The sequence below is a fragment of the Argentina silus genome, assembly GCF_951799395.1.
Source record: "Argentina silus genome assembly, chromosome: 16".
In the NCBI taxonomy this organism is placed as follows: domain Eukaryota; kingdom Metazoa; phylum Chordata; class Actinopteri; order Argentiniformes; family Argentinidae; genus Argentina; species Argentina silus.
Window position 1 is genome coordinate 12577342 of NC_139670.1, and position 18907 is coordinate 12596248.

At 45.2% G+C, this 18907-nt stretch overlaps 3 protein-coding genes across 3 annotated transcripts in view; 1 reads left to right on the plus strand and 2 right to left on the minus strand.

Annotated features, from left to right (window-relative positions):
• Positions 1-858: 858 nt before the first annotated feature.
• On the minus strand, positions 859-5455 carry prph2a (peripherin 2a (retinal degeneration, slow); the record flags this gene model as incomplete). Its single annotated transcript, XM_083687479.1, has 3 exons — positions 859-1065; positions 2788-3034; positions 4875-5455. 3 exons carry the CDS (start codon positions 5453-5455, stop codon positions 859-861), a joined length of 1035 nt encoding a protein of 344 aa, XP_083543605.1.
• A 1588-nt stretch (positions 5456-7043) lies between these two features.
• Positions 7044-8825, minus strand: tbcc (tubulin folding cofactor C). The gene has a single exon (XM_083687476.1). The coding sequence runs from the start codon at positions 8821-8823 to the stop codon at positions 7780-7782; it is 1044 nt and encodes a 347-aa protein (XP_083543602.1). The 5' UTR covers positions 8824-8825; the 3' UTR covers positions 7044-7779.
• Positions 8826-10008: 1183 nt separating this feature from the next.
• The window catches only part of bicral (BICRA like chromatin remodeling complex associated protein), a 253681-nt gene continuing 244782 nt past the window's right edge, over positions 10009-18907 (plus strand). The window contains 11 exon segments of the mRNA XM_083688175.1: positions 10009-12745; positions 13156-13201; positions 13404-13452; positions 13905-13970; positions 14270-15478; positions 15669-15741; positions 16192-16238; positions 16357-16406; positions 16583-16728; positions 18476-18570; positions 18670-18772. Coding sequence (XP_083544301.1) covers positions 13161-13201; positions 13404-13452; positions 13905-13970; positions 14270-15478; positions 15669-15741; positions 16192-16238; positions 16357-16406; positions 16583-16728; positions 18476-18570; positions 18670-18772 — 1879 coding nt within the window. The 5' untranslated portion in view covers positions 10009-12745; positions 13156-13160.

An 18907-nucleotide genomic window follows, 5' to 3' on the forward strand; every position in this document is an offset into this window, starting at 1 on the left:
GGAGTCTCCAGCCATCCACCATCTCAGGTTTACGGTAAAAGATGGTGGATGTGTGTAAAAAGGGGGATGTCGTGTGTGTGGCATTTGAGTCCTTTTCTTTGCATGTTCCCTATAAATCCGCTACAAGCCAAAACGCTATAGGTGGATCAACAAATAAAACATTCTGCTCCTTGGGCTATGAATACCGTTCAACTTTAACCTTTCAACTCCCTGGGAGGGGGGGTTGCATAGCAACCACCATCCCCACACCGTTCTTAAAACACAAAATACCTGCACAATGCACATCTGACCTCACTCTTTACCTGTTAACATTACATATGAAAAACATCATTCAATACCATGCAAAACATCTGACATTATGCATGTACATTACAGATTTAACTGGGTAGTGTTGGGTTTTATTACAAATGGGCCAAAAATAAAACATGACATGAAAACATTAAATTTGCAAAAACATACAGAGTGTACGAAAATAAAGAGAGAGAGTCCCACTCATCTTCTCCAAAGCAAAGCAGTAGAGTTGGTATAAGTGAAACAATGTGTGAGTGTGAGTTTTAGAAATGTGTGTGTTTGTATTGGGCTGGAGAGGGCAGGGCATATGGGAATAAGACATTATTTTTCCTATCATGTTATCTCTCTCTACACACTTCCATACATTCAAAGTATCCTTATATGTAATTCTATATACCTCAGGAGTCCATTGGTTCAGTTACGTATCCCTATAAATTGTCCAAATTGTGTGTATGTGCATGTATGTGTTTTATGTGTGCATTTGGTGTTGGTACAAAGGAGGGTTAACAATCTCACGCTGTCTCCGCTCCAGTGGGAGTGCACTCAGTCTGTTTGGGAGGAGCTTGTTCAGCTCACCGTGGCGACACCTCCCTCCTGCGCCCCCTCCACCTGGTTGCCCTTGCCCATGGACTTCATACTGGCCATGACGTCAGTGAAGGTCTCCTTCACAGTCTTCTCCAGGAGCCAGCCCTCACTCTCGCTCTCTGGGTCCTCTGGGTTAGTCATGGTGGACAGGGAGGTGTGCACATACTTTAGTCCCACCGTCACAGCAACCTACAATGGGTTGAAACACACACAACATCAGCCTGGGCTGACAGCTAAAGCTGAACCATACCTTAAGCCTGACCTTGAAGGCTGGAGCGGAGCTAAGAGCTTCTCAGCTTGCCCAGCCTTAGAGCAAGCTAAAGGCAGAGAGAATCACACCGAACAAACACAACGTTATAACACTGTCCCACATGTCCTACTTAGAAAGTACACATAGGTCCCCAAATCAGCATCCATCCCAGAAAAAACACCAAAATCCATTATTCCACTGAAATCAATTATATTTTGATTGAGGCAGGAGTGTGACTGCACTGCATTACATTACACTCCTGCGTCACATTAGCTCAGGATTCTGCTTCCCATTAAGTGGGCCTGTCTTTGGCTCCTCCCCTTGATAAAGCTATCTCTCCCAGGGATCTCTCCACCTCTGATAGCACTATCTGTGTTACCATGGAGACACTTGCGTAACCATGGCTATTCCAGGTGTAGGATTGTTTTCGTCTCTGATAAGCCTCAGAGGATTGAGTCCATCTTCTCAAGACAAGCCAAGTACTTTCACATATGTGATTTCGAGGACAGACATTTGGCGTACTCAGAGGTATAAAAACACATCAGGTGTTGTGCTCCAATGAAAACATCAAGTGCTCCATGTAATATCTCCTGTCTGTCTCATGCCGACAGACAGATTGATGGAGGATGAGGGGAGAGTTGAGGAGATGTTGATGGTGGATGAGGGGAGAGTTGAGGAGATGTTGATGGTGGATGAGGGGAGAGTTGAGGAGATGTTGATGGTGGATGAGGGGAGAGTTGAGGAGATGTTGATGGAGGATGAGGGGAGAGTTGAGGAGATGTTGATGGTGGATGAGGGGAGAGTTGAGGAGATGTTGATGGTGGATGAGGGGAGAGTTGAGGAGATGTTGATGGTGGATGAGGGGAGAGTTGAGGAGATGTTGTTGGTGGATGAGGGGAGAGTTGAGGAGATGTTGATGGTGGATGAGGGGAGAGTTGAGGAGAGGAGAGGTGCCACATGGGCCTTTGGGATGACTTCTAAGGCCTACAGCAGCAGGTGAGGTCCGCTGGCATGCCTAACCAGCCAGCAGTGGCACTGAGGCAGGTGAGATGGGGTTGAGGAGGACAGAGTGGAAAGGTTGGAAGGAGAGTGAGATGGGAGTAGTGGAGGGGAAGGAACAGGGTGGGGGTAGTGGATGGTGGGAGGGAGGGAGGGAGGGAGGGAGGGGAGGGTGGCAGTGCAAACTGGGTTGAGTCTATGCATCCAGACCCATCCTTGACCTTTTAAACGCGGTGACATTTTCAAACAAGGTCACAGTCACACCGAAAAGAAGAAGGTCACACCTTATAAATAATCTGAATTCTCCATAATTTATACTTAATCATTGTCACCTAAAATCCTATGCAATGAGGGCAACGGAAGAAACCATGAGAGGAAACTATTGAGAGAGTCCACTCTGCTAGGCAAGTAGCAGGCAAGGTATTTGCTGTGTCAGCCGTTCCTACTATTGTCCCTGTGTGATTCTAGTTCCTATTATTCTAAGTGAGCGTGAGTGAGAGTTTGTGTTTGTGTGATTGATTCAGGGTATGTGTGCAATCTACTGTGCATGATTGACTATGTATGTGTGTGTGTGTGTGTGTGTGTGTGTGTGTGTGTGTGTGTGTGTGTGTGTGTGTGTGTGTGTGTGTGAGAGAGAGAGAGAGTGTGTAATAATCTCTTACCTCCAGTATAGTGACTAGCAGCACCAGGAGCCCGATAATGTTCATCATGCCTCCGTAGTAGGAGATCAGAGCATCGCGGCAGCCTCGTTTCCAGATGTTGAGCTCCTCGGTGTAGTGGTCGTAGCTGTAGTGGGCTGAGTTGTTAGTGACCCCGTACTGAATGCAGGGTCTAGGAGAGGTGGGGTTGCAGCAGCTGAATGGGACTCCATCCATCAGGTACTGCCCATCCACGTTGCTGCCGATGCGGCTGCAAGGGCAAGGTCAGAGGGCAAAGGTCAGGGTCACAGTGTTAGAGTTAGGGTCTACTGGATCAGGGTGCTGTTACATCAGCATCAGGAAACTGAACACATGTGGATAAGGTTAATGTACATCTAATGTAAATGTAAATGTGAGGATGTCCTGGAAAGCTATTAACAAAGCTTCTGAAGGCTCTACTGCACAAACACATCAGATGAGAGCACTGGTATTCACACTCTGAAACTGCTTAACGCTGCTGTAAGCTTTATGACATTCTTATCTACATACTGGCTATTTCTGACAGAGAGCTGAATTTAGTTCACAGACGTCCACACTCCGACACCATTGCAGAAGACTGGGTGAAACCACTCTGCTAAAGAGCAGTTTGGTGTACAGTTTGAGTGGCTGAGGATAGTAAACCTAGCTATGGCATGTCAACAGAGTTGTGGTTGATGGTTAAATGATGATGGTTAAATGATGGTCTAAGCCTCCTAATAGGATAGTGACCATCCTATTGAAGTGAGACTGATTGATTCACTCAGGTTCCTCTATACTGAGAATAAAATAGTAATAGTTATCTGGGTCCTGAGCAGGATGTGTGTGTGTGTGTGTGTGTGTGTGTGTGTGTGTGTGTGTGTGTGTGTGTGTGTGTGTGTCTGGTCTGTGGGGTCCCCAGTGGGATTGACGGTAGTGGGCAGCGTGAGAGCGGAATTAAGGGAAGAGTGATGCAATCAGAGATGAGCGAGAGTGACACAATGATACGGATTATTCCCAACAACACAGATAGGGAATTACACATTCCTGAGAATACTGATATTGTAAGGAAATTTGACTGGGAAGGAACATACTGACAGTAGGCCTACAGTGTCCATCTCTGCACACATAAACAGATCCCACTTTCTGCAGAGGAAATAAGACAAGACACGGATGAAAGCAAAGCATAAAAGCAGTTGTCAAGTCTTTCTGGAGTTCGTGTACAGATAGCTTATTAAACATGAAAAGATGACAGCATCAGAACATGAAAAGTATCACTGGAGCAGGATGTTGTTACACTGTTTGCACCTTTAGGCCCAATTGACCAATCTAAATCTCTATAGGAGTGAATTAGGGATTCTATATGACAGTGAACTGGCCAACAATGTCTCTAAGAGGGCCTATTGGCCTATCGGTGTCTCTCAAGAGGCAGCTCTATTCCCAGCATGTCCCCAGACCTTGTGCTGATTGGACAGGACAGTAAGCCCTATAGGAAGAGGAAATGTGATCCAAGAAGATTAACCACTAAGAACAAAAAGCAATTGCTCAAACACCTAATATCACTTACACTGAAAACAGTCCCTCTTTACAACCACACATGCACATGCACATGCACACACACACACACACACACACACACACAGACACACACACACACACACACACACACACACACACACACACACACACACACACACACACACCTAATTGATCCATAATTGACCCCATAATCCCCTCTTTACCTTATGGTAACCCTTCATATTGCTGACTTTCACCCTCCCTCCTTCACCTCAAATCCACTTATAGTGAACTCTTGAAGTATTAAGACCACCAGCCCCCATTATGTAACCCAGCACTTTGATGATTATCGCTGCATCAAAAAAGGCCTCAATAAAACCAAGGTTGTCCCCACTAATAACCACAGATTTACCAACCAGAGGCATAGTGAAAAGTAGGAGTAATGGTCAATCAAGAAGTAGGTTTAATTAGCCCCTTTGGGCCTTTGACTCTGACTCAAGTTCAGTACTGCATTCTACCGCCTAATGGTAATGGTTAGCATTTGGGAAGGTTTAGCTGATCCACGATCTGTCACTCACTCTTTGACTTCTTTAGCGCTGAAGTCCAGGTAGCGGTTGCTGACCCACTGGATCTCAAACCAGTCCTTGTAGTTTCTGTTGCCACAGCAACGGAACTCCATCTGCATCAGGTCGAGGGTTCTCTTCATGTAGCACCGTCCGGGTGTGTCTGTGTCCTTGTAGAACTTCATACTGTTCTTCAGCCCCTCTGCCAGGGTAAACTGCAGTGGGATCCTCATCATGAAACACATCATTGCCGTCAGAACCAAGATACAGTTAAAAACCACACAACACATCAGGAAGGACTTCAGCATGGGTTTCCACTTGGCGTACTTGGATGGGTCCAGGGAGTCGTAGCAGATCTTGCCTCCAAAGGCGTTGATGCCACAGGCGATAAGCCCCACGCCTATCAGTAGGTTGGGGACAAAGTGGCTCTCGTTGTTGTCCATGAGCTCTGAGCGTTTACGCAGCTCAATCTTAAAGAACAGGCCCATGCTGAAGACCAGCACCCCGGCCATCACTGAGAACCAGTACATGAGCCATAGAAACTGGGCTAGTTTCACCCGCTTCTTCAGATCAAACTTGACCAACATCAGCGCCATGGTTCAACCTTGGGTGTGTCCTTGCCAATATATATGAAAAAAAAAACACACTATATTATAGAGATAGATCCAAGGTATTTCTCTTTGGTTTAGCCCTGAGGGTGAGGGTGTTTGTTCCTGTACAGCCCAGCCAGCAGCTTTAGCTCCACTTGACTTGTAGCTCTGTGATCAGAGTCTCCTCCAGCTGGTCCAGCAGGGCAAGAATGTCAGCTCAGCTAAGGATTTGTAATCCATCACAGAGGAAAAGACAGAAGGTGAAGAGAACAGAGGGAGCAAGAGGAAGAATGCAGTTAGGCCCTCTTCTCTCCCATTGCGGCAGAATCTCCACAACTCACCGGGCAGCTAACAGAATGCACGGTAGCAGTTTCCCTCTTTTTTCCCCTGTCACTGTCCAAAACTTTCCCTCCTAAACTGGCAGATCACACAGGTGTAGCTAATCGTGATGTTCCTTTCCCTGCGAGCGGAGGAGGATTGCAGACTTCATGATTAAACTCCAAGTTGCAGTACGTCATGCTAAGCCCCAGTAAGCAGCCTGATCCCATTTGCAGAAATCCCTCTCCAGAAGATGAGCCTACTCTTAAGCTGCTGCCCAGGACCATAATTGGCTTGAATGTTCACGTGGTTGGGGGCCATTAGCGGGGACAGTTAACAGTTAACAAAGACCAGGGAGCTACAAGTGGAGCTAAGAATGTGATGCTTCCGTTCATATTGGTTACTGGGTTCAGCACGGACAAGAAACACTGTCAGGAAAATGCATTGTTTCACCAAAGCCCCTGTAAACCCATCACAGAAAGAGATGTTAGAAGACTGGACTGAACCTCAGATGTACACTCACACACATGCACACACACATACATGCACAAAGACATGCTTGTAAAGACCGACACACACCTACGTAAGGGCAAAGACCGACACACACGCACACACCATTATTTCCCAATGACCCAGTTAGCACTCAACAATCAATGTAAACACCTGTTTGAGGCCCTCAATCTTACCTATGTAATGGGTTCTGATTGTAGACCCAAATGATTTTTTCTTTATAGCAGCCTCTTAAATGTAAAGTAAAGGTGGGGTTGAGGTGGCTGAATTCCAAATTGACCTTAGCTCCTACTTTTATGCACTAATGCACCTCTGAAAGGTTTGGATAAGGGATACATAGAAGCAATATTGTAACATTTCCACTGAGCCTATTAGGACAGGTGAAGCATATTGCTTAAACCTCTCTGTTCCTTTTAGATCTACAGTGTGTGCCTTCGGTTAGGGGCTGGGCCTTTGGGAATTGAGCAGTGGTGTGTGTCACGGATAATGTGGATTCATTGAGCAGTTAAGCAGATCAACAAGGCTACAACGAAGAACACTAACAGGTGCACTGATGTGACATTTTCAGATGGAGCTTACAAGTTAACCTGAGGGGAAAGGTCACTACTACAGATGTTTAATGACTGTAAGATGTCCTCGGCGGTATTCGGTTTCTCAGGAGGAAAAAGGAGAGAGGGGTGAAGGTGGGGACTGGGGAGTTACTGGTTCAGAGCTGCTCTCAGCACTTTACTTCGGCTACTTCAGTAAAATAACCCAACACCGTAAATAGAGACATTAGTTTAATACACACCACACAAAAACACAAATTTATAGTACTGTATGAGCATCAGCCAAACTATTTTTATCATCATTACCTAGATAAGTTAATGTGAAACAGCCAGTGACACAAACCTTAATATGCAGGAATAGTGCAATAATGTTGTGATGTTACTTGGTTGTGATGTTCCAGTGTTATGTTTCCGTTGATGATTGTCTGTATATATCTATCTACATTCACACTAAATGGCTGATGGGGATGAAAACAGATTTCTAGCATAGTACAATGTTCTCACAGCATGAGTGGAGATGACAAAGTAGTCGAAAAGCCTGCATGAACTCTCATCAGACCTTCACCCAGACTAGCATGTGATACAAGCACTAATGCTGTTGTTGACATCATTAGTGTGAAATCTTATGCCAAGGCCTCACTAGTGGCATTCATATATACTGTAAGCATAACAAAAGGGGCAACACAATCTGGTGTTTTACAGTAGAATTGTGGCAATCATATCATGAATGACTGATGTAAGGCTACACTGTTGCTAAGTCAACAGTGGCAGATTCATTATATTCATTGAAAGATAAGTTACATTGGTGACCTCAGTCTCTAGCCGTCTCCCGAGTTACACCAACCTGATTTCATGAGATTTTAAATCTCAAGTTCAATCAACAAAATCTATGTAGGTGAGTGGACAGTCCAGTGTACATGAGGAAAGAATGGAGCATTGGGATGCAGGATGGGTCTAGGAGTCCCAGCTTGTTCTTCTCTCATGTTCTGGGGTGACAGTCCAATTTGGGGACGGTGTGCCCAGGGCGAGCCAGTTGAAATCATCCACCTGGGACCAGTTGTTCCGGTTGCGGTCCAGCCCGGACACCCGAAAGTCCTCGTCAAGGCCCGGGTATGACCAGGAGAAGGGGGCGAAGTGGACCCCATGACAGTCCTCTATGATAGCGCGGCTGGTGACGTGCAGATACACCTGCGTATCGGTGGTGTGGTGAGTCCGCAACTGCTGGCAGGGGACGGCCAGAGTGCAGTCAGTGCAGTAGTCCACAAAAACCGAGCTAGATACCGGCCCACACAGAATCTCACAGTCACGGACGTGTTTGATGTGCAGGGTGCTGGGGGAACCAAAGAGCCGAACTTTGCAATTGGTTAGGTGGGTCAGCAGCACGTCTCGTTGCTGGATCTCTTCCGCATGCTTGGTCAGCACCTGGGAATCGGCATGGGAGAAGCCACACTGATCCGGTCCGATCGTTTCCTCTACTTTAGTACCAACAGACTCCGCAGGGGTAGCAAGTGAAGGCGTGTCAGCGACAGGAGCGGTTACTTTGGGTTGACTTGGTCCGGCATTGCGCGACCGAAAGGCGAATTTCTTTTTGGGAAGCACAGTCTCTCTCTTCTCGGCCAGAGTGGTCTGCAATTTCTGAAGCGACGCTTGAGCTTGTCTTAGCTCGTACTGCGTAAGAAACACCATGCTGTCGTTTAGAAACTTTTGAAGCTGTTGCGTTTTCTTTGTCACCTCCTCCAGCGTTTGGGTAGCTAAGGCGCGGTCGGCCTCGGAGCAGCCAGACAGTAGCTCCTCAATAACCGTCCGCTCGCTGTTGAATGTGCTGGAGAAAAACACACTCTTCTCCTCGGCGACAGACTGGCTCTCTTTAGTCTCTTTCCGTCGTTCCGCATCCTCTAACCTCGCTTGGTCCCTTTTCAGCAGTCTCTCAGGAATTTTTACGGAATTGCTAGGCCCCAGATCTCCGTTTCCATGACAAGCACCGGCCTCCACGTCCATGTTTTTACTGTCAGTTTGTTTTGAAGAAGGCGGAAGTGACTTCGTAACAAACTCAATGATCATTGGATAAATAGTGCCACCGTAATGTCTGTACTCTCATATCATTGGTTGTGGGACAGTATGATTTTTTCTCTCTCCTCAACGCTACTCTAGTGTCTAGGAGGTTCCATTTCAATCCGAGGCTGCGTTCAGATTGTCTACAATCATTCCTTTCCTTGTAACTTTTCCTTGACCTCGCTAGCAAAAGTCCACGAGGGAGGTCAAGGAAAGGAAAAGGGTTAGCATTTTCTGTAGAAACCGAACGCAACCCTAATTCATTTTTTTTAGTTTCTCATTTGTAAATGTGAATCGTTAACAATAAAGTAGTATTCTTTTTTTATGTTCCTGGCTGTTATAAATTGTTTCATTCAAATTCTGAAAATCCTTTGAGGGCTGATCTACTTGAGAAGAAGTAAAAAAGAGCTGACCATATGGTGTTATAAAGGTGGTGGTTAATACAATTTTCAATATAGGGTGCCTAAATCATTGTTTCCTCCATTTGATTTATTTGACAATCTCAAAAACACACATATCATAGACGATGACACAGAAATGACAGAAATTACATTTCCATTGCGGTCCTCTTGAGGTCAATATACAGCTACAGTAAACAGTGACACATCAGTAGTGCAATAGGTTGTCAGTAGGCTAATCAACGCCACGATAACAAAATCACAACAAAATAATAGAAAATTCCATACAAATCTGAAATATGTACACTGACAAAACCTAAAGGTGACAATGCATCCTCACATTTTATTAAAAGCAAAGGAAATAGGAATAGCAATGCATGTGAGTCATATGATGCATATCTATATATATATATATAATCACATATATGCATGTGAGTCATACTAATAATTGCAATCAGAAGGGCAGAAAAGGTACATGTCATTTCATGTACCTTCACCCCTAGGCCCACACGTGTGAGAGAGAGAGAGTAGAGCTTTCAGGGCCAGACATTTTTTTGCTGAAATCCCCGTCCGACTCCTCACTACATGCCTGATCAACTGTGTGGGAATGTACATGGACATTCATCCATTATTCTCACATTGCTACAGCAGCACTGTATAATAATGTATTTATCAGCTGCTACATCAAGGTGTGGCGTCGATTAGTGGCCCGCCCCCTACCGTTTGAAATGGTCTGTAGTAAAATCATTTCTTATTCTTGAGGGTAAAAAAAATATAAAATGTTTGTTTTTAAAGTAGAAAAAAACGGCCAGCATTGATGCCAACACACAGTGTTTTAATATTTAGAATTATGTCTCTCGCATGTCGTCCTATGTGAATACTGTGAAATAACCGTAAGGTACTCTGATACTGCCTTCTGCCGGAGCGGCACTACCCCAACTACCCGTGCTGTGATGGCGAGGAAACCCCGTTGACAAGGCACTGCTTTTTCATGACGGTGAGTTTCCCTTTGAGTGTATTATAATTTTGTGATAAAAATTTCAAGGAAAAAACACACACAACCTCCTTCCTCCCTTCCTTCGGGGAGGGAAGAGAGTGAGAGTGGAGAGAAAAATCTATCTGAGACAGAACAGGGACAGTGAGAAAAATATATGAGTGGGAGAGGGAGAAGAAGGAGGAGGAGGAGAAGGAGGGGGGAGCAAATTAAAAGTTGCCAAATGGAGATATTGGGTTTCAAGAGGAGTGAGACAGGAGTAAGGGTTTGCCTCTTTTCAGTCGTCTTTATGTTATGCTAATCGAAATAAATATTTATGGACAGACACGGTTTAGTCCGTAAGCCGTGTCGACGAATTCTACCCGACGTTTCTAAAATAGGCGACAACGTAGCTAGCTAGCTAACCTCGACAGGCCGTTGTTTACCAGTAAAAATGCCGCGGACAATTACTAGAAGAGCTGCTGCTGAAGACTTGGCGTTCTCGTAAATTCCACGATTGAAAAACGTCTGTTCAGCAAACCGAGAGAAATGTGACGTTTAGTATGCTGGCAGAAGAGCTAAATAGAAGACAAATGGTAGCTTCTGAAGCCTCCCTCGTCTAACCCCAGCAGAGAAAGAGAGCACGTCAGCGACGACGACCAGCCAGAGGCTGGAGAGCACAGGCTTTTAGTGCTCGAATGCGATTATCATTGTCTGTCGATTCAGTCTATTTTTGGACTTAAAAATCGCAAGCTGTACATTAGCTGTCTTTAACCGACGTTTCCATAGTTTGGACCCTTGCCGTGGCACGACTGTCAATGCTAGCTAGCTGTTTGCATGGTTGTAGCTATGCTAAGATTTGGGAGGGAGTTATCACGATGTCGAAATTCATTGGAGCAAAATGTTTCGACTATTCTTCGGATGAGCTGGTTTATAAATTACTCCAACCCTGACTAGCTGATTTTACGCCTACTCCGACCACTAGACGAGGTGGAGAGGACATGAACAATTTGTTTCCATTCTCTGTATTTTGTTAGCCAGCTAGCTAACACGGCATTTAGCCCTGGCTTGTTTTCCCTATTCTAAAAAAATATGTTCTCACACTAACAGTGCCATTTAAATCTCCGAGCTAGCCTAGCCCAAAATCCAGTATTTATTGTGCTTGTACCTTTTTACATTCAATGTTCCTATTGTGGGTATCGCTAACACAATAAAACCGTCTCAATATTAAGCTATAACTAATGTCTATATAGTCAGGAGTCATATTGAGAATTGCTAACTGCTGATCGTTTACCACGACGCATATTGCAAGTTGTTTTCTAAAAAAATAGGCTGTCTGCTGACAGAATTGCATCAAAAGGCCTATATCTACGATCAGTTGTATGGGCTGAATTTGTGGAATAAAACTAATATGTTGAATGTTTGGTTTCCTTTTTTTTGTTAGAGAAAAGCTGATTGTACTGCTAGTCTGACATGGTGTCCTGTTGAAGGACAAACACTGGTTAGCTAACCAGTAGCTACCCACCCAGTCCCACATTCTCAAAATGCCATCTAGTTTTTAACAAATCAAGGTTTCATAATAGTCATTGACATTGTTGTACTTTTCTCTAGGCATTTAGATGAATACAACTGACAGTTCCTAAAATGTAGTTCAGTTGGTTAGCCCAGCCTGCCCAGCCCTATCGTGCTTTGTTCTCTTCAAAGATGGTGGCTGGCTGAGTCTGACTTTCAGCCATTTTGTTACAAGGACAGCTACATTGTTGCGCAGAAAGATACAAGAACACGAGGCCCCATTGGGAAATGATTCCACTGATTTGACAATGATTGACAACATCATATTTTGTTTCAATATATTATTGAACAGAATATTGTTTCACAAAAGTGAATCATTAAAATGTAGCTACATTTTCAGTACTCAAAACATGTCATGGCATTTCTCAAAACCTCACCATGTAAAAATCTGCAATACAGCACAGTGAGTCAAAACTACAGCCTTGCCTTGACAATATTCCAACACACCAACCCAGATCAGTATTTCAAATGTTGCATAAATATTGATATTCATTATTGTCCGCTGTAAGGTTGACATCATTACAGTTTTTAGTGGCGAATGAAAGAAAGTCAATGTTGAAGCATCAAATAAACAACCTTTTATGGGAATAGGGTGGGTATTTTTTTTTACTCTCAACTGCCCATCTTCAATCTATGGGAGGTGAATTGACAGGAGTGGTGACCAATGTAGAGGAGAGGAGGGGGAGGGTAGGGGGCGGGAACTTCACTTTCAGGGAACAGTGACAGTAGGAGGGGATAGTGGCCAGACTGCTCTTGAATACTGAACATCATTGTTTTAAAATCTCTCTCTTCCTCTCCCCCCCTTCTCTCTTTCCTTCACTACTTCTCTGTCTCTCTCTCTCTCTCTCTCTCACCCTGGTCCTCAACCCACCACAGGAAATAAAGGGTGTTAAATGACTGATTCCATGCTCGCTGCCAGAAAGCTGTGAGTGTTCATGCGTCAGAAACTCACCACACCACAGATTGGCATGCAGATACAGTATGACACCCTGACAGCTGTTGTATTTTTCCACTGTTGATGTCTTTTGTAACATCACATTAGCCCTTTAACCCTCAATTTCTCATAAGCCCATGTTTCAGTATCAAATGATAAGTGGAATCTTGAATTTCTTATACATTTGTATCTACTTTGCATTTGTATTATGTTTGAGCATAGTCAAGTAATATCATGTACCCTAATCTTGAATAGTGAACCTTTTAAAGAATATCCTTCATCTCACCTCTTCTTCAACTACCTTCCCGGTGCCTCCTTTCCCTCCACTTCCCAATGTCCTCTCCTTTTTCCCCTCATCCATTCTCCTTTTTTCCCTTCCTTGATCCCCCTCCCTGTATCAGGTGTCATGGATGATGAGGACGATCGCCGTCTTCTGGATATTATAGGGTAAACAACTCAAAATAACTTGGACATCATAGGATAAAGACAAAGTCAAGTGCAAACATTTCACCATTCATAAGCTTACTGGTATGTTGGTATATTGCTCATCCTGGTCAGAGTGTTGCCCTACAATGTCTGACTATCTGTCTGTCTCCTCTCTCGCTCTCTTTCCCACTTTCTCTGTCCCCCCTTTGTCTCTCCCCAACAGAGATGTGCAGGCGCTGAATGATTACCTCCACGGTTCCAACAGCAAGTCTGTGAGTGACACACTTAATGGACCCCAACTCTGTAGCTCTAGCTGTCTGTACAACTTTACTCTGTGACTTTCCTCTTATTGTGCAGCCAGTTTTGGGGCCCTTTGGGTAATCATTTCACAAAGCAGGGTCAACTTGTTTGATGAATGAATTCTATTTCTATGTGATAAACACCCCAAGATTGAACAGTGTATCCATTTTTTGTGATGCACACTCGGATAGAGCTTGAACTATTAATATTGGTTACTGAGAATTAATTGCACCCTTAAGCCTATGTCAGTGGTTGCACACACCAAAACCTATTTAAAAGTATTGTCTGAAAGTCAACTGGGAAAGCATTGATCCTAGTTTGTGATATACACCCAGGTGTTGGCTTTGATGGGTATAGGGTGTGAGTCTGGATAGCTACAGTAGATGGGTTGTGTTTGATGCGAGATGGTCTGTTGTCTCTGCAGATCGAGGAGGATGACGTAACAAATGCTGCTTATGGGTCAGCTGGAACCTTCTTCACTGGTAACACTGTGAGTGCACCTGTAATTATCTAATATCAATGTGTTTCTATATGGGTCTCTTTCTATACTGACATACTATATGTAGGCATTTGTTATATCTATTGAGTCTTTTACATTGATTGTCTTCCATGTCTACATTTCTACATTTACATTCAGTATTACTCTTGAACAGAAACTCTCTCATTGAATTTGATTTCTGTTAGCTCTCAATGGAGTGTTCATGAGGGAAAAAAAGGGGAAAATTATTATGATCCTCTTCATTCCAGTTTGTGATCTTTCTTTCTCTCTCTCTCTCTCGCTTCTATCAGGCTGGCTCCAACTCCCTTCTCAAAGATGGTTCCTCCTCCCTGGGTGAGTTTGGCGAGGACTCAGCAGGGGCGGGTCTTCAGCTCTCAAGCAGCCTTTCGTTCATCGAGGATGAGCTGGGTGGGGCGGCTTCCCCAGGAGGGGTGGACCTTGGTGGAGAGGACCAACCCTTTGACATCCTACAGAAATCCCTTATGGAAGCGGACATTACTGAACAGACTCTGGCCCAGGAGGCTATGCTCGACTCCCAGCCCCCTCCCGCCCCTGTCGCGGCCCAATCTCCCTTCCCTCCCCAGCTGGTCTCGGGGGGGTATGGAGGGGGTGCAGGGGCGGCTACCACTGCGACAGCAACGTTCCCAGGGGGCCAGTTCCTCCAGGGGGTATCCCAGCTGCCCAACGGCTCAGCGGGGCATATACAGGTGCTGGGCTCATTTGGGGGTGGCGGAGGGGTGATGACATTCAGCAGCCTGGAAAGATCCCCCCAGATCCTGCTTAGGCAGGGAGGGGGTGTTGGGGGGACTGGAGGAGCGCAAGGGGGGCAGGTGTTTGCGCCGTCCCCAGCTGGCCAGATGGGCCAGATGGGCATGCCATTTAAGAACATCCCCCTCCAGAACATCATCATCCAGAGAGGCCCGGGAGGGACCCAGACTCTGGTCAGACCCATCCAGCCCAAACCCCTCCAAGCTGGGGCTCAGACAGTCTACACCACCATTGCTAATGTGGTTAACACAGCTAGCCCAGCTGGGGGACATTACACGGCCAACGGCTCCATCTTGGTGCACTCGCCCCTGGGGCAGCAGCAGGGGCAGGGCAATCTGCCTCAAGGGCAGTACTTGCTTACCTCTGCTACCACCGTCCACAACGGCCCCTCTGACCCCGGCTCTAACACCCTCCTCACCAATCAGAGTTCCATGCAGCTTGTTACCGGGCAGAACTTTACGGCGACGGCAGGCGGTCAGCTGATTATGAACCAGGGTGTGGTGGGTGGTGGCCAGGTGGGAGGAGCCATGTCCCAAACATGGTCAGGGTTTCCTGGTACTAGCCCCGCCCCTGTCCAGGCGTCGTCTCAAGGGCGACTGACTCTGGTTGGGACAGCCGGGGCGGGGGTGCAGGGCCAAGTGTCTGCCAGTTCGGTGCAGCGCCTCCTGGTGACCCAGACCCAGAACAGCACCTCCCTCTCTCCTTCACAGCAGCAGCAGGACTACAGACAGGTATATGACCAACAAACTTACTGTCTTCAATTTTAAAAATCTGTCTCTCGCTCACCGTCTGTCCATGATCTCTCTCTCTCTCTCTCTCTCTCTCTCTCACCTTTATCATTCTGTTCATCTCTTATCTTAATCCTATCTCTTCCATGTTTGATTTTAGTTTTTGAGAGTGATCTCTCCTCCTCTTCCTCAGGATTCTTCATCACCTGCTCTCAACCAGGATGGCCTCCGACAGACACAGCTCGTCAACCTCCTCGGCAACAAAGGTGTGTGTGTGTGTGTGCGTGCATGCATGTATGTTTGTTTTAAGGGATATTATTGACCTCTCTGTCAGTGACCTAGAGCAGTGGTTCCCAAACTTTTAACAGTCATGTACCCCCTGTCGATTATTTTGTAGCCTAATTGATATTCTATGAACATTATCCCTTACATATTAGACATTGTGATAATATTATTCTGTTGGATAGGGTGCATGCATTTATTTTTGGTACTGAGACTTCAGTCGGCTATTCAACAGGACTGTTTGGGAAGGTAAATCACAGATTTATTTAGCGTATTCCCTCGATCGACCCCATTGTCAAAGTGTACCCCACTTTGACAATAGTGGACCTAGAGGGTAGGGAGGTGGACCAGTAGCCGCAGGGTTCAAATCCCAGGCCAGGCACTGTATCCTATCCTATTCTCTGATCCTAATGATTGTTTGGTTTCTCTCCTAGCTTTGAACACCATGAACTCCGTCAGCCAGGATCAGCTAAATGCACAGGTAGCCTACACGCTACATACGTGTGTGTGTGTGTGTGTGATCGTGTTGATGATGATGATGATGTCAATGAAGGTGATGATGATGATGTAGGGGATAATAATATCTGGTTCTCCTGTAGGTCTGTGCGCAGAAGAGGCCCGCCCCTCAGCAGCTCACCAGAGGAGGAATGTGAGTGAGAGCTTTTGGTTTTTTGATGCTATGTAACACTGTGTGTCTGTCTGTGACTGTATGATCCTGTGTTCATTTCCAGTGAGGTTTAGCAAAGTTTAAATTCCTTCTTGTTTGGTTTATATAAACACACTCAATCGCTCTCTCTCTCGCTCTCTCTTTCTCTTTCTGTCTAGGATGCTGCAGCATTTGAGGATGGATCACACTGGAGTGCTGTCTCCAGACTATAGCCGTTTCTGCTCATTGGACGACGCACTGCACAGACTTCTCCCCTATCACGTGTTCCATGGGGCTCCGCCTAACCAGGAAGAGTTCTCTCGAGGTCAGCCCCTGAAAACCTTCTTTGTGCCTACAGCCTACACTCTTGGTGTTTGCAGAGCTGAAGAGACCTGAGAGATGTAAGCCATATTGCAATGGCTGTACCTCGTCTTCCAATGAGCTTCTGCCAATATTGTTTGCATCTTACCGGTTCTTTCTGATCTCCCCTAACACCAAAGTGGTAGGGGACTGGTTGATAAAAAGCCTGTGTGTGTGTGTGAGAGAGAGAGAGAGAGAGAGAGAGAGAGAGAGAAAGACAAAGACAAAGAGTGCTGTGTACTTACGTGCTATACAGTGCCCTGTGTAAGTATTGGGGCAGTGAAGCATTTTTTCTTCTCTCGCCTCTATACTCCAAAAGTTTAGATTTGAAATCATACAATTACTATGAGGTTAAAGTAGAGGAGATTCACAGCTTTTATTTGGTGATATTTGTGTACATGTGTTTGTTTCACCATAAGCGCTTGTGTTTAGTATTTGGTCGACAATCCTTTGCACGCAATAACTGCCTGAAGTCTGCAACCCGTTGACCCCACTAGACGCTGGTGATGCTCTGCCAGTTGTTTGTTTGAGGTATTTTTGGCTAAAATCGTATCATCAGGAAATGAAATGCATGTTCAATTGGATTTAAATCTGAAGATTGACTTGGCTAGTCAAGACCTTTCCACTTTTTGGCTCTGGTAGTATGTTTTAGGTCATTGTCTTACTGTATGATGAAGCACCATCCAATGAATTTGGAGGCATTTGCTTGCACTCGGGCTGACAAGTTGTTTTGTACACTTCAGAATACATTCTGCTGCTGCTGCTGTCAGCAGTTACATCATCAGTTAATACAAATTAGTAAGTTCTAGTGACAGCTATACATGCCCAGTACATGCCCAGCTATACATGCCCATGCCCACACCCTCTGCACCATGTTTCACAGATGAGGTAGTGTGCTCTACATCTTGGGCAGAGACTTTTTTCTCCAAACTTTTATCTTGCAATCACTCTAGTACAATATTCATCTTATCTGTCCACAATACCTTTTTCCAGACCTCTGCAGGCTTTTTAGGTACTTTTTAGCAAACTTTAACCTGATCTGAACTTTAACCAGGATGAGCAGTGGTTTGCACCTTGCAGTGAAGCGTCTGTAGTTTGCCTGGTGACGTATTCTGCGGATGGTAGTCTCTGACACATTGACGCTTACCTCCCAGAGAGTGTTCCTGGTCTGTAGGACAGTTGTTTTGGGGTTTTTCTTAATCATGGTGAACATTCTTCGGTCATCCACCGTAGAAGTCTGCCTTGGCCTACCAGCTCACCAGTGCTGTTTTTTTGTCTTTTTAATAATGTTCCAAGCTGTTGATTTTGGCAAGTCTAAGGTTTTGGCTGTTTCTGATATTTGTCAGCCTAATAATGACTTCCTTGACTTTCATTGACACGTCTTTGGTCCTCATGTTGACACATATCAATAGCAAACTCCAAAGGCAAATACAAAGCCTAGAATCAACACTAGACTGACAGCTCTCTTACGCCTGCACAAATGATCCGATGAAACACACCTGACTTGACAACTGAAACCAATATGTACACAAATGCCATCAAATAAAAGATGACAATCTCTACTTTAACCTCATCGTAATTGTTTGATTTAAAACTGTCGAGTGTAAAAAGAAGAAAAAATGCTTCACTGTCCCATTACTTACGCAGGGCACTGTATATTGGTGTGTGTGTGTTTGTATGTGTGTCTAAACTCTTTGTCTTGTCATTAACAGTGGATCAGGAGTTTGAGTCTGTGGCGAATCAAGTGCTGAAGAGAACTCAGGCTATGCTGAACAAATATAGACGTCTACTTATGGTGGAGGCTGAGGTGGGACACACACACACACACACACACACAAAATTATTTTGGATTGTGTAAACAAAAGGTAGGCTGCTGCTAACAGGAAGTCCCTCCCCCTCTGTACAGCGCTCCAGTCCCTCATCGGAAATGGTGATGATTGACAGGACCTTCAACCAAGAAGAGCGCAGCAATCTGACGCAGGATAAACGCATGGTACTGGTGGACCCAGGTAAGGGGCGGGACGGGGTTGAACTCTGTGTGACTGCAGAGACTCAGATTAAAGTTATTGAAATTAAATCCTTCCATATTCCATTTGCAGAGTTTTGTTTTTGTCATCAGCGGCCAAATTGGTCTATGCACCACT